Genomic DNA, 14,995 nt, shown 5'->3' with positions numbered 1-14,995 from the left:
CTTGCATCACCTAAAGGGGCTCCAGGGAAACCGGAGAGGGACAATTCACCAGGAACTGGAGTGGCAGGACAAGGAGGAGTGGGTACAAACTGCCAGAGGGCAGGGTTAGGTGGGGTTTTGGGCAGGAATTGTTCTTGTGAGGGTGGACAGGCCCTGGCACAGGTGCCCAGAGCAGCTGGGGCTGCCCCTGGATCCCTGGCAGTGCCCAAGGCCAGGCTGGACATTGGGGCTGGAGCAGCTGGGACAGGGGAAGGTGGAACTGGTGGAATGGGATGAGCTTTAATGCCCTTTCCAATCCAAACCATCCTGTGGTTCCATGATTCCAGGCAGAATGAGAATCCTCTCATCAAGAGCCAATCACAGCAGAGCTGAGAACGTGCTCTCCAAGGAGAACCAAACTCCCTTCCTTAGCTTTCCTCTATGCTCTTCCCAAGGAACAGCACCAGATGATCCCTGACATGCCCTTCCAGCATGGGATCCTATAATTCCATGATATATTCCATATCCACTGTTCAACAGACATTCCAGAAGGGCCCAGAGCGTGTCCCTCAAGGAGTACCAAGGCCTCACTGCTCCCTCAGCAGTGTCAGAACATGGAGAGGGAAAAAGAGGCTTTGGAGCTTTGGACAAACTGGAAAAGATGAAGAATAATTCTTAAAGAGCCTAAAATCCTTAAATTCTGTCAAAAACACTGAAAATTACAGGTTTATCTAGAACAGATAACCGGCTAAGAAATATTTTCAGGGATACAAACTCTGGCAAGTGCTGAATGCACATCTCTAAGTCTAAAAAGTATTTGAGGCTACATCAAAACAGGAAAGTACAGCCCAGGATGACACTAAACATCAGGTAATAACTGTGCTTCATATCTAAAAAAAAGGAAATATTTTTCCTAAAGAAATCTTTTTCCTTGTTTTACTTGAGGAGATGCAACTGAAGTGGTTGTGGAAGGAGCACATTGTCAAAAATAGTCTGACAAATAACAAGTCCGTGTTCAAGAACTTACAGAAAACATGTTTGGTTTTGACAGTTGGCAATTTCACTTTGATTTTTAAAAATGAAACATAGTTTCTGCATGAGAAGATGCAAAACAGTCCAGAAGGAAGAACATGAGACAAGTGTGGGAAGGAGAGTGAATCCTCACAAAGCCATCGTAGTATCACACCTCCCTTAAAAACCTCACTGACGCGAGCATGCAACTGAAACTCATCCCAGAAATGTTTCTGTTTGGGTATCTTTATCAGGGAACTGGCAGAAAATCCTCAATTATCTTCTCCTGCATCTTTTTCTGTTACACCTCACATAGTGCAGATGTGACCAGACCAGCTACAGGCAAATCATACCAAGTAAATACATTTTAACAGCCAAACACAGAGAGGAACAAACCCAGGGCGTGCCTGAGCCCTCAGAAGGAAAATTCCAGCATTAAGAAATACATAATGTCATAAAGATGATTTTTTGTTAACACAGAATCACTGCTCCTCTGTCTGTGACAGGAACAAAAATATATTTTCAGATGGAAGATGAGAAAAAAATAAACTAAATTAGAAACGGGGGGGATACAACTGTTGAAAGCTTCCTCTGCTTCCTGTGCAGTTTGTCCATCCATCCATCCATCCATCCATCCATCCATCCATCCATCCATCCATCCATCATCCATCATCCATCCATCCATCCATCCATCATCCATCCATCCATCATCCATCCACCCATCATCCATCCATCCATCCATCCATCCATCCATCCATCCATCCATCATCCATCCATCATCCATCCATCCATTCATCCATCATCCATCCATCCACCCATCACCCATCCATCCACCCATCATCCATCCATCCATCCATCCATCCACCCATCATCCATCCATCCATCCATCCATCCATCCATCCATCCACCCATCATCCACCCATCCATCCATCCATCCATCCATCATCCATCCATCCATCCATCCATCCACCCATCATCCATCCATCCATCCATCCATCCATCCATCCATCCATCATCATCCATCATCCATCCATCCATCCATCCATCCATCCATCCATCATCATCCATCCATCCCAGACAAGGAGGACTCAGCAGGACCCATCTGGTGGTCTCAATTTGCAGAGTTTTTGAGGATGAGCTGACTCACCCCATGCTGTGATGCATTTCAGTGTTCATGTTCCAGAAGACTTCTCCTGCCCTGTGCATTCCCACCGAAGCGCTGCCACACCTGCATCCCGGGTTTCCCAGCAGGCAGAGCTTTAGTGCTGGCTCTGCACCAGCTGCAGGGGACACCTGAGCCAGCAGAGAGCTGCCCAAGGCAATCAAACTGCCCAAAACTTCCCAAACTGAGCCAGGGGGTGATGCTGTACCACAGGAGTGCCGTGGGTTACGGAGAGGTGGCTCTGTCACCCTGCAGCTCCACAGGGAATGGGAGCAGAGCTGGGATCAGGTACTCCCGTTCAGCTCCCTCTCTCTGAAGCCACTGGCAGAGAGAGAGATTTTTCATGGCACGGATAACCAGAGTGACCTGAGCAATGACAGCTTTCACACCTTCTGCAGCAGCCATACATTATTATTCTTCCCTTTTCCTGGAGCTGCTGGCAAACAGCAAACAACTCCCACAAAGGGCAGGTGGGTGCTCTCCCCAGTCTCCAGGCGAGGGCTTAGGGAAGCTGAAGTCAGGCAGGGGTGGGGAAGGTCACAGCAGGAACAGCAAAGGCATTTCCAGAGTGCCTGGATGCTCTGTGCTCTGAATGCAGGCTGGGAACATGGACAGGCTCAGGGAAAGATGGAAGGTGCAGGGAAATGCCCTTCCCACACATCCATGACAAAAAAAATCTGTAAAAGTTGAGAGAGCGAAGTGCCTGTCCCAGGCAGAACAAATCCAAACAGATCCCTGAACACACTGACAGCAAATTCCCTCTGCAGCTCAACAGGTGTTTGGTGAATGCTTATATACAAGGAATTTAAAGAAGAAAAAGGTTTGCTTTTAATATCTTTCATGTTATTGCTTTGAACATCCCAAATGAAAAACATGCTGGAAGTTTAAAGTTCAGCCACTCAAGGAACAGGATTTGCACAGTGTGTGCCTCAGGATGGATATTTTCTAACACAAATGATAAACTATATCCATCAACTGTAACCTAAAGATTCTCTCATTTTGGTTAATGATAAAAAAAATCATGAATTTACCTTCTCAGTTCAGCCTGTTCATCCCAAGATCTAGAAATATCTCTGTTTTACTACCTGCACATGCCTGCTTTCCTGTAACACTTTGATGGAAAAGGATAAACATCCATCAAGAAAGGCTGAGCTCAAGCTCTGCCTGCAATGCACTGAGAGAGAGAGAAGATGACTTTTCAGTGCTTATATTCACTGATATAAACCTTCAAACTGGTGATAGCCAGTGATCTGGCACCTCTTTTCTCCCTAAATATGCTTTGAACTCTTCCTGCCCTACAATCACACATTTGTTATGTCAGAGCAGGAATAATTTCCTTTTTATTTAAAAAAAACCTCTCCAGTTTTTCCTATAGCAGCTGAGCTTTCTCATACTCCAACTATAAAAGCTTGTTTTCTAGAATATGTTCATGAAATATTTCTGATCCTAAAATTTAATAACCCCAGAAAAGGCCTTGCTGGCTTTTTAAGCATTGAGGCTGCTGCTCTCAGAAGCCAAAACGCTGCACCATTATCAGCCATTGAAAAAGGTGAAAATTCAGCAAAGGAATGTGTTGGCAAGGTAAAAGCAAGCAGGGTTTTAGGAATATTTTACCCAAACTGTATTAAATTAATAACTGGTTTGGACACTATTCTTGTGAATTATTAAAAAAATACTACATTAAGAGCAAAGTACTGGTTTATAGTATGTACAATATCTCTGTTTAGTCAAGCTGCTCTAAGTGCTGAAAATCCTGGAGTCACTCATTGATGGTCAAGCCCATGGAATTTCAGTGCAAAGCTCACTACAGAAATCTGAATTCCAGACTAACAGCCAAAAATGCATTTAAGCCTGAAAATAATATCCAAACAACCATTTTTTGTTACTTTTCAAGACTGAAATATGGGTTTTTTTTTTACAATACTGGAAAAGATGAATAAACCCCAAGTGTGATAAAGCAGCCCATATTTCACTCCCTGGGTATTTTTAAATGGGCAATGGTAGTAACTGAAATGATGCTGATGTGGAAAAACAATGATTTGAAGTGAAAAGTTTCTACACCTTCCCTGTTAAAAATAAACATCACGTGGTGTTAGCTTTGACTCGGTAAAAATGGAACCCTGCTTTGGGATTTAACACCTTCAGCTTTATTTAATTACCTCCTTCACGCTGCTGCTTTTATAAGCACCAAGTGTTCCCACATGGTGTTCATGCCTTACATCCTGTGCTAAAAACATCCCAGAACGTTCAGATTTGGGGCTGTGACGTGGACACCCTTCCTGGGGGGTTTAAATGGCACAGAAATGAGCAGCCAGGGCACCAAAATTCCAATTATTAACTGGAATGCCACATCCAGGTGGGTACCAAGGTAGAACATTTTTCCCTTCCACCACAGAATAACGGGATTATTTAGGTTGGAAAAGCCCTCAAAGATCATCAAGTCCAACTTGGTATTCCAAAGCCACACCTGACCTGTGTGCCCAGGTGCCACCAGGATGCTCCATGGTCATTGGATTCCCACCACCAAAGGGCACCATCATCATTTTCTCAGTCTTAGTTTGCGTCTTCATCAGTCTTACCTTAATTAGTCTTAGTTTGGGTCTTCATCAGTCTTACCTTAATTAGTCTTAGTTTGGGTCACACATCCCAAGGATTACTTTTCCCGTGGGAACATACGGAGCAAAACTCCTCGGGGTGGTCCCAAGGAATGCGGTGCTGCAGGCACCAAAACTGGCTCTGAGGAGCCAGGAAAAGCAGAATAAAGCTGGAAAAGTCCCCAAAGCTCCATGAAATGAGAAAGCAAATACTTGGATGCAGCTTCATCCCAAACACCCACACTGGTACAATAATATGGATTCAAATGTTCATGAGCTCATCCTAGAGAGAGCAAAACTTTGAGTATCTACACACCAGAGCCTCTGGAGGGGGTTCAGGCAGCAGTGGAGGAAGGAACTTAAGAATCATGAAATAAAATATAAAATTTAAAATGACAGTTAAGGGTTTTTTTCAGTTGTAATTAGGAAATTGTAAGAAAACTTTATATGAAAGGAAGGCTTACACTAAAGGATCTGTCTGAGGAAATGTAATCTGCCAAGGGTTTCTGCTACTCCTGAAGTAATTAGAGCACAAAACAAGAACCAAAAACATGGAACAACATTATTATCCATCATTTACTGCACAATACATTGGATTCTTCTTGCTTAATTTGATTTAAAAAAACAAAATCATAAAACACAAACTGATAAAGTTATTGGCTGGTAAAAGGCTTCTGAGTACAGTCATCCCAAAGCACCTTAATGTCAACCCAGGTTTAGATTCCAGAAGGGAAAATAATATTGGAATCACTGTGTTCCATTTGAAATTACTTTGGCAAGGCTTCTTCAGGTCTCAATTAGCTCTTAGCAGAGAATTACCATGACACACAGGCTAATAACCTCTCACGGCTTCCTTTCAAAACAATGTGTTAAACCCAGCGGCTCTCAACACCGTCAAGATGCAACTTGGGAAAAAATAGAGGGCAAATAGCCAAAAAAAAATGAGTTGGCTTTCCAAGGATCTTGTTAAAAACAAAGGAAACCAGACCTCTACTGCATCCTGTGGGTGATGCTTCCAAAAAGTGAGGAGTAAAAAGGAATTTTAAACATTCTCTTGTTTTTTCTTAGGGTTTCTTAGTTGAGCCACGCTGCCTCTTTCACTCAGCTGTGTGCAGCTCCTGTGCCCTATTTTTCCTTAAAATATCCCATTTCTGAGCCAGTCTGGGAAATGACAGACTGGGAGGTGCCTCTCAACTGCTCGTGACTTTAGAGCAGGTAAAACACCCCAGGGTGACAACCAGCAGGGCAAACTGGTGTTTGGGAGGAGCAGCCACTCCTCCCTGTGATTCCCTGTGAAATATCCTCCATGGAAAAGCCACAGAGTAACGTGGGATGTCCCCTGGATTAATTATTCCAAATAACAGTGAAAGGATGAGAGGTAACGGCCTCAAGTTGCAAGGGGAGGTTTAAGTTGGATATTAGAGAAAATTTCTTCATGGAAAGGGTTGTCCAGCAAGGTCCTGCTGGAGACCAGACTGGAAATGTTCACAAAATGTGTGGATGCGTCATCTGAGGATGAGGTGGTGCTGCTGGGTTGAGGCTGGACTCAGAACTCAGAGCTCCTCCCCAACCTGAACAATTCTATGATAAACCCACAGATTCCTTGAAGTTCCCCAGCTTTATAAGACACATTCAAAAGGTTTTGAAGGGATTCAATCTGACCCCACTCCAAGGAGGACAACCAGCTCATGCCCAGAAATTTTCCAGGTCTAAACCTCAGTGCTGTCTCACCACCTAAAATTCTGTCAGGTGCCAAAAATAGCAAAAATTTCTTCTAACAGAAGATGAAAAAAAAAAATATCTCTAAAAAACTCTTAGTTCACCTTTTTCCCCTTGAACTGAAGAACAGCAGCAGTTGGGATCATTTCATCCCTCTGTGTTTCTCCCTAGCGCAGGAAGAGCTGTTCCTTAACACAATCCTTTGCTTCCAAGTCACTGGAATTTTCTTGTGGCAAATCAAAGCTGAAGAGTCACAGGGTTGTTGCTGAGCAATGAAGGTGGAGCTAATGCTCCACAGTGGTATTTGGGAAGCAAAATTAAAAGCAAGTTGTGCTTTAGGATGAGGAGGACCTGCAACAGCTTTCTCCTGGTTTTACAGAGCTGCTGTGGCTCCGAGATCTCCACTCCTGGCAGGACACAAATCCCACCCACCTTCCGGGACAGGGAAATGTCTTTGTCAAGGAAAGCACAATAATAAAACCCATCACAGTGGATGCTGGATGGGGTCACCAGCCCAAGCCCACCTTGCTACAGGAATCTTCCCAAAAACCCAAGATGGCTCCAAACACACAAAAACCATAATTAAGATGATACAGTTATAATTGTCAAGGTAATTATTTTAGTGCTGGAAATCATTATTCCACCTCCAGACCCCAGGAGGGATTAATGATGACCCAAACAGATGGAAGGAGTGCTCCAAAAAGGAGAAGATGGATTTGGGAGGGCTGGGACATCTCACACCCACATCCCAACATTGGCAGCTCCACGAGGTGGTGCTTCTCAGAATCCCAGACTGGATTGGCTGGGAAAGACCTTAAATCTCATCCCATTCCCACCCCTGCCATGGCAGGAACATCTTCCCCTATCCCAGGTTGCTCCAAGCTCCATCAACCTGGCCCTGGACACTTCCAGAGATCCAGGGGCAGCCACAGCTGCTCTGGGAATTCCATCCCAGCCCCTCACCATCCTCACAGGGAAGAATTTCTTCCCAAAATCCCATATAACTCTGCCCTCCTTCCATGACTTTTCCATCATAAATGATCACAGATTACAGAAATTAAGGAGAAAACCACATCATGAAATCCAGTGGGCTGCCCCAACTGCTCATCAGTTCTCACAACCACACCATTGTCAAGATTCCACCAATGCCAGGGACATTTGTAACTCCAAAGGCTGGGAGAAAACCACCTGCTATGGGGTGGAAACCATCAAGGGGAAAAAGGCCCTGCTGAAGAATATTCCTTCAAGGAATCTCAGCTCTTTGAATTAGAAAATACCCTGTTATTTCAAACACAGTCAAGTACATTCATTTTCCTCCCAGGTGCAGTTAATCTGACAGGTACAATGCTAAAGCAAAAATCCTGCAAGGTCTTTCCTGAAAAGGTCAGTACATTATGCAACGGGGTTTTATGGACAGCAAAAAACATCCCTGCTTGTAGAGAGATTTTAGATGATTTATCAATGTGCATTCGTGTCTTTTATTCCCAGATGAAGAGCAAACTTTGGGGCACTCAAGTTAATATTGAGAACTAGCTCCTAAGGAAGTTACAAGCTTTGAAAATTGTTATCCTCAGTCTATACACGGGAAATAGTGGGAGGGTTTTCTACAGAGAGAAATAGTCAGCACTAAAGAAAAACAAAATTGCTCCCATTTGAAGTCTTATTGCATTCCAGCCCTGAATTAAATTATTGGATTGTTCAAGCTGCATGTCTGGACTCTTAAACTTTCTAAGTAAGCACAGAGTCCTGTAGGAAATGCATTAATAGTCAGGAAAAGTAGCAGCAATTCCTTCTAATCCAAGCTTTTTGTACTGTTCAAACTCTTCTTGAAACAATGCATCCCTTGGCCTCCTAAAACATAATTGCATTTCAAACACTTCCTTCATCCCAATTCCAATTTGGAAATGTAAATCAGTTACCCTATTCCACTAAAACATATATTGAGGAAATATTTAAGTGATCAGGGCCCAGTTATAAATTCAGATTTTCAAGTAACATCCACTGATCATAAAACTGAGTGGTTAAGGCTGGAAAAAAAACCTTTAAGGTCATCGAGTCCAACCCTCAACCCATCTTGTTCCAGATGTTTTTGGAACACTTCCAGGGATGGGGACTCCACCACTGCCCTGGTGAATGCTTGACAACCCTTTCCATGAAAGAATTTTCCCTCATCTCCCATCTAAACCTCCCCCGGAGCAATTTAAGGCCATGAATAATGTCTTTGAACATGGAATTAACACAGGCTTGAACCCATGATGGGATTTGGGAAATGAAATGATGATTTAAAAGCTTTTTTCTGCTCCCTCCACCCCAACCCCACAGATTTAATATCACCTGATAGGCTGTAAAACTGTGGGGTGCCCTGCTCTTCCTGTAGTTTTCAATCCAGAATCTTTGCCATCCTTCTGGCCTCTTTTTCCCTGTTACAAAATCTACCCCTCATCCAGCAGGAGCTTGGGATGGATTTTAAATGAGAGCTTTTGCACTTGCACTCATCTGATGGATGCAACTTGACTGGTCAATTATGTAAGTGCAAAGAGCCTATTTTCATACATTTATTAAAACCATCCTGCTTTTGTTTCCATAAGCCTGCCTCAAACCCAGCAGAACATCGCAATTAAGCCAAATTTCCATGAGCTAAACCCTGATTTTAGTTTGGCTTTGGGTGCCTTGTCAGGAAGGATAAACTCAGAGGCTGCTGAAGCCCGAGCTGCTTTTGAAGGTTCCGAGTTCCGCAGAAGTTGCTGCGGTTCCTGACGCGCGTCAGGGTTTGCCCACTGCTGATGGACGGTCACAAACATCACTGGAGGTAATTCTGAGAGCACAGCACGGATCTGACAGGTACTGCTATGACAACCAGGCAGCAGAACTGCCTACATTTCCCTGGAAGCTCCAAAAATAAACATTCCAGGACATGTTTATCCGGAGCGTCTCCCTGTTCCTTTGTCCTCCTCTTTTCAAGGCTCTTTTTTGGCTCCTCACACAGAAAATTCATCGAGGTTCTGGGCTGGTGGGGTGGGGTTGGGTGGGGTTCAGGGCATCTTCTTCATGGAAGGTGTGGGGTGGTGGTTTGGATTTGGGAACAGGGGACATAATACGGGAATATTTCTGAGCAGAGGTTGGGGCTGTGACAATTCCCTGGAGAACTTTCCCAGTGCCCAACCATCCCTTGGGAAGGAAACTCCTGATATCCAACCTAACCCTCCCTGACACAACAGGTAACACTGCCCAGATTCCATCCCCAGGCCAGCTCTATTTCCTCTGAAAAAAACCGAAAAAGTAGAGACAAGAAACCTCATTTTCATCTCATCCCTTTCTCTCTGACTTCAAAAGGCAAAACAAACAGGTATTTTATGTAAATGTGGACATTAGAAACAAAAAATAGAACAGCAAACATCAGATTCCCTTTTCACAGGCAACTCAGCTTCCACTGGCACGGCTGCAGATGAAAGTAGCAGCTACAAATTAATATATCATAAGGTCTTACCAAAGGAACTGAATTGTCTCAAATGCCAAAAGTAAGACCAAAGACTAAATTATTTTCATTTACGGAACCGTAGGGAGGAATTGCTTTCATGTTCTGAGATATGTGTTTAGGAGGAACCTAAGTTTAGCTTGTCAGCTTCTGACAAAAGTAAACAACGATTTCTAAAACATTTCGGAATCATTTCAAAACATGGTTTCGATGGGGGGAAATGGAAACAAGACAAAATCCCTGCCTTTTTTTGTAACTGCTTTTACAGTTCCAACTCCTGGCATGTGTTTTCCTGGAGATGCCTGGAATGAAGAATCTGCCTCCAAAGCACTTCCCAGCCCTATCCAGAAACACAGGAAAACTCCCTGATTGCTTAAAACCATTTAATACAGATATTATGGCTTGAATAGGAATATCTCTTCCTGAAAATGTGGGCACAGACAAACACTACAGCAGCTGGAATTTAGAGGTGGACAAGTATCCTAAAAGGAATTATAAAACATTTCCAGCTCCTCCTTACAAGGAGGTGTTTCAAAAGCACATTTAATGATCCCTTATCCATCTCTGTCATCCCTCAGTGGTTTTTTTCCACCTCCTTTCCTTGGATATTGTTTTTTACAGTAAACCAGGGGATGATCTGGACCAAAATTTGGAAATGAAAGGAAAAGCCACTGCATCAGCTTGAATATTCTCTTCTTTTACCCCTAAAATGAATTCTTTTACCCCCAAAATGCTGATCAGCCACCTGCAACCCAATGTCGCCTTGAACACAATGGTGGCAATTCTATCAAATTGGTAATTATTGCTATAATTGATATCAACTGATATCAAATATCAAATAACACCAAAACCTTGGGCTCTGAATCAACAAACTGCTTTGCTAAAATGAGAATTTTACTACATTAGACAAGTCAGTAAATCAAGTATTTTACAGAAAAAAAAAGGAAAAAATTATCTTGATAGATATGAAGACTTCTTGTCTCCCTGTGATGTTGGAACAAAGGCATGGAATGTGATCCTGAACTTGGGATGTGATCCCAAACTTGGGATGTGATCCCGAACTTGGGATGTGATCCTGAACCTGGGATGTGATCCCAAACTTGGGATGTGATCCCAAACCTGGGATGTGATCCCGAACCTGGGATGTGATCCCGAACTTGGGATGTGATCCTGAACTTGGGATGTGATCCCGAACCTGGGATGTGATCCTGAGCCTGGGATGTGATCCCAAACTTGGGATGTGATCCTGAACTTGGGATGTGATCCTGAACTTGGGATGTGATCCCGAACTTGGGATGTGATCCCGAACTTGGGATGTGATCCTGAACTTGGGATGTGATCCCGAACCTGGGATGTGATCCCGAACCTGGGATGTGATCCTGAACTTGGGATGTGATCCTGAACTTGGGATGTGATCCCAAACTTGGGATGTGATCCCAAACTTGGGATGTGATCCTGAACCTGGGATGTGATCCTGAACTTGGGATGTGATCCCGAACCTGGGATGTGATCCCGAACCTGGGATGTGATCCTGAGCCTGGGATGTGATCCTGAACTTGGGATGTGATCCTGAACTTGGGATGTGATCCCGAACCTGGGATGTGATCCCGAACCTGGGATGTGATCCTGAGCCTGGGATGTGATCCTGAACTTGGGATGTGATCCCGAACTTGGGATGTGATCCTGAACTTGGGATGTGATCCTGAACTTGGGATGTGATCCCGAACTTGGGATGTGATCCCGAACTTGGGATGTGATCCCGAACTTGGGATGTGATCCTGAACTTGGGATGTGATCCTGAACTTGGGATGTGATCCCGAACCTGGGATGTGATCCTGAACTTGGGATGTGATCCCGAACTTGGGATGTGATCCTGAGCCTGGCACAGCAGTACTGGGAGGTAGGAAAGAGAGAGGACCAAAAACAGGCAGGCAAAGTTTTCAGAGTAATTTCTCTCACTATTAATGAGTGTACAGAATTTTTATATATATAATATACATTAAAAATATATTTCTATATATTTATCCCACTAGTGAAGGTCAAAATAATAATATACTAAATTTGAACTAAACTTTCATTTGCAAATATTCCCTGTAATCCAGTCATTCACATGCATTTCTCCATTTCCCCTCTTCCCCCATGGCTACAACTTTATCTCATCCAGAGTATGTGAATCCACTGCTTAATCCAGAGTATTTTAATCTGGAAGCAAAGCACTGCAGGAAGAGGAGTTTTAGGAAAAATCTCCTAAAGGACTGGTCTAAAGGAAGAATTAGAGCTTGATTTCCCAGCTATTTTTGTTCTTTTTCCCATTGTTTCACACTACCAGATACATTCCATGCAGGAAACAAATGAAACTGTGGATACATTTAAAATTTAGTTCCCTTGATTTGGCACAGAAACTGCCCAAGGAGGTGCTTTCAAAAACAACACAAAATTGCACTTTCAGAGTTATTTCTATGGAGGGGATGCCACAGCTTTAAAAGACAGAATTTGTTCTTAAATTTCATCTAGTTTTCTTCAATAAAACTTTATAAGGATGGAAATAAATGGAGCAGATGGACAAAACAAGATATTTTACAATACAGCTTTCTGGGTTTGGAAACCACGTTAACTCCAACAGGAAAAATGAAAAGCATGGAAATCAATTGAGAAGCATTTCCAAAGGAACTGGTGCAATGGGAATGAAAGACTGAAGGAATTAGGGATGAACAACCCTCCTTAGGACATCTGAAGATATTCATCAACACCAAAAAGACTGGGAAATGTTTTTGTTTTTAACTTTAAATACTACTCAGATATTCTACAGGCATTGAGAGGAGTCAGGAAGAACCAAAGATCATCAGCACATCCCATTTCTGCTTCCTCAGGACTTCATGTTCAGCAGGGGATAAAGACAAAACTATTTTTAAGGATAAAAATTCCAAGCCTCTGTCCTAACTGTGAACCATCGTGCTTTGTACTGCTCCAAATTTTCCATGAGGAACTGTCTGGGGGAAGGATCCCTTTGTGATTTAAGGAAAGAAACAATGCAGGGAAAGGTTCTTTTTGTACCTTTGCTCTTTCATTTGTATGGCCAGAATTTCAAAGTGCCAAATAAAAACCAAGGTGAAATCCTCACCCAAGTGAACACTGAGAGGTCACCTGGCAAGAATGTGAAGGGAACACAATTCCAGACTGGTTTGGGTGGGAACGGACCTCAAATCCCACCCAGGGCCACCCCTGCCATGGGCAAGGACATCTCCCACTGTCCCAGCTGCTCCAGCCCCAATGTCCAGCCTGGCCTTGGGCACTGCCAGGGATCCAGGGGCAGCCCCAGCTGCTCTGGGAATTCCATCCCAGCTCCTCCCCACCCTCCCAGGGAACAATTCCTGCCCAAAATCCCATCCAGCCCTGCCCTCTGGCACTGGGAGCCATTCCCTGGCTCCTGTCCCTCCATCCCTTGTCCCCAGTCCCTCTCCAGCTCTCCTGGAGCCCCTTCAGGCCCTGCAAGGGGCTCTGAGCTCTCCCTGGAGCTTCTCCTCTCCAGCTGAGCCCCCCCAGTTGTTCCAGCCTGGCTCCAGAGGGCTCCAGCCCTGGAGCAGCTCTGTGGCCTCCTCTGGATGCTGTCCCTGAGCTCATGTCCCTCCTGTGTCCCAAGGAACACTCCCTGCAGGACTGAGCACGCTGGAACTTTACACATTACACAGCAATGCCACTTCAGGCATTAACAATATCCAAACACAAACCCTCCCAATCCTGTTCCAACCTCTCAGGTAACCCAGAGCTCTCCTGTTCACAGGTAACACACGCTGGGAGACACCAACACCTCCAGCACAGCCTCCAAGAGCTGCTTCCACTCGGAGCTGAGGAAGCAAAACTACTTTCAAAATTAATAAAGAAAGAAATAAATCCAAAGGGCTTCAGATGTTCCCCATCAGCTGTCAAAGGGCTCCTTATTTCAAACAGCAGGTGCTTCCCAAGCATTCCAAACCAGCAGGAAGAACCCAAAGATGGCTCAATCTCCTGACTCCTATTTATTCAGAATGGATTTTATTAGGGAGTTAAGGAGACTTCAGAAGCCAAGATTAAAGTTATGGTGCATTTTTATAAGGCGAGCAGGAGCTGTGGTTCAGGATTTTATATAAGGAAATGTTGACAACTTTACAGCCATGGTTGCTCCCAGTAAATGCAGAAGAGATTTCTTCAGGCAACTGGTAAATATAATGTTTTTCCCTTATACTTTCATCTTAGTACACATAAAAGCATTTGACACACTTAATAAAATGTCACCAGCATAAAACACTGCACAAAGGAATGCTAAATAATGACAGAACTGCAATTATTGAGGAAAAAAAATGAGCATTAGGAACACTTTCAGCCTCTCTCTACATTACTGGGGTGGTGGAATTTGGATTTAAAAGCTTTTTTAATTCTTCCTTGTAAGACCAATGAAATAATTTCTGGACATACAACTGCGTACAACACCACCTAATCTGAGGTCATATGCAAAACATGCAATTCATCCTCCAAAGAATAAACTGGAATATTTTAAGATATGGATAGAATTTTACTGCACCTGCAGTTGGCTCCAAAATCCAGGTTCTCAGACTGACGCCACCCCTAATTTTTGGTGGACTCCAAGAGCCCTAAACCAGGCTGCTAAAACGCTCCTCCAGAGCCAATTTTTCAATAATTCTTTGCATCAGAGAAGGAGGAGAAGCCAGGGCAGGCTGGCTGCAGCCTCGTGGTTGCTGTTTCCAAGCAACCCCGTTGTGCCGGAGCAGAGCCGGAGCCGCCGGCTCGGGAAAGCTCCGGAGCGTTTCCCTCTGTACTCACTTGTTCTGCATCATGTTCATGATCACCCAGTCGGAGGGATAGACGTTCTTCCCGATGAGGTTCTTGAACATGATGAATGTTTCCATCAGGAAATCCTAAAAGAAGAGATGGTGTTTGGAGAAAAGGGAGCAGAAAACTCCAAGGGATGGCAGCAGTTATTAATGACTGCGCTCCCAAGGGGTCTTTGTGTTCTGCTTCCTCAAAAAGCTGTTTTTCATAAAAAAACACACCTAAATT

The 14,995-nt window shown here is 43.9% G+C and overlaps 1 protein-coding gene across 3 annotated transcripts in view; it reads right to left on the bottom strand.

Moving 5' to 3' along the window:
* The window catches only part of DOCK1 (dedicator of cytokinesis 1), a 261,997-nt gene that overhangs the window by 97,409 nt on the left and 149,593 nt on the right, over window positions 1–14,995 (bottom strand). For all 3 annotated transcript variants that reach the window (XM_014257704.2, XM_005528870.3, XM_088059823.1), the window contains exon 29: window positions 14,759–14,853. In XM_014257704.2, coding sequence (XP_014113179.2) covers window positions 14,759–14,853 — 95 coding nt within the window. The remainder of the gene's footprint in view (window positions 1–14,758; window positions 14,854–14,995) is intronic.

The sequence above is a fragment of the Pseudopodoces humilis genome, chromosome 9 (genome assembly GCF_049639895.1).
Source record: "Pseudopodoces humilis isolate 2021_Gansu_Grassland_sample_001 chromosome 9, ASM4963989v1, whole genome shotgun sequence".
NCBI classification, from domain to species: domain Eukaryota; kingdom Metazoa; phylum Chordata; class Aves; order Passeriformes; family Paridae; genus Pseudopodoces; species Pseudopodoces humilis.
This window is presented reverse-complemented; position numbering and strand designations above follow the sequence as displayed.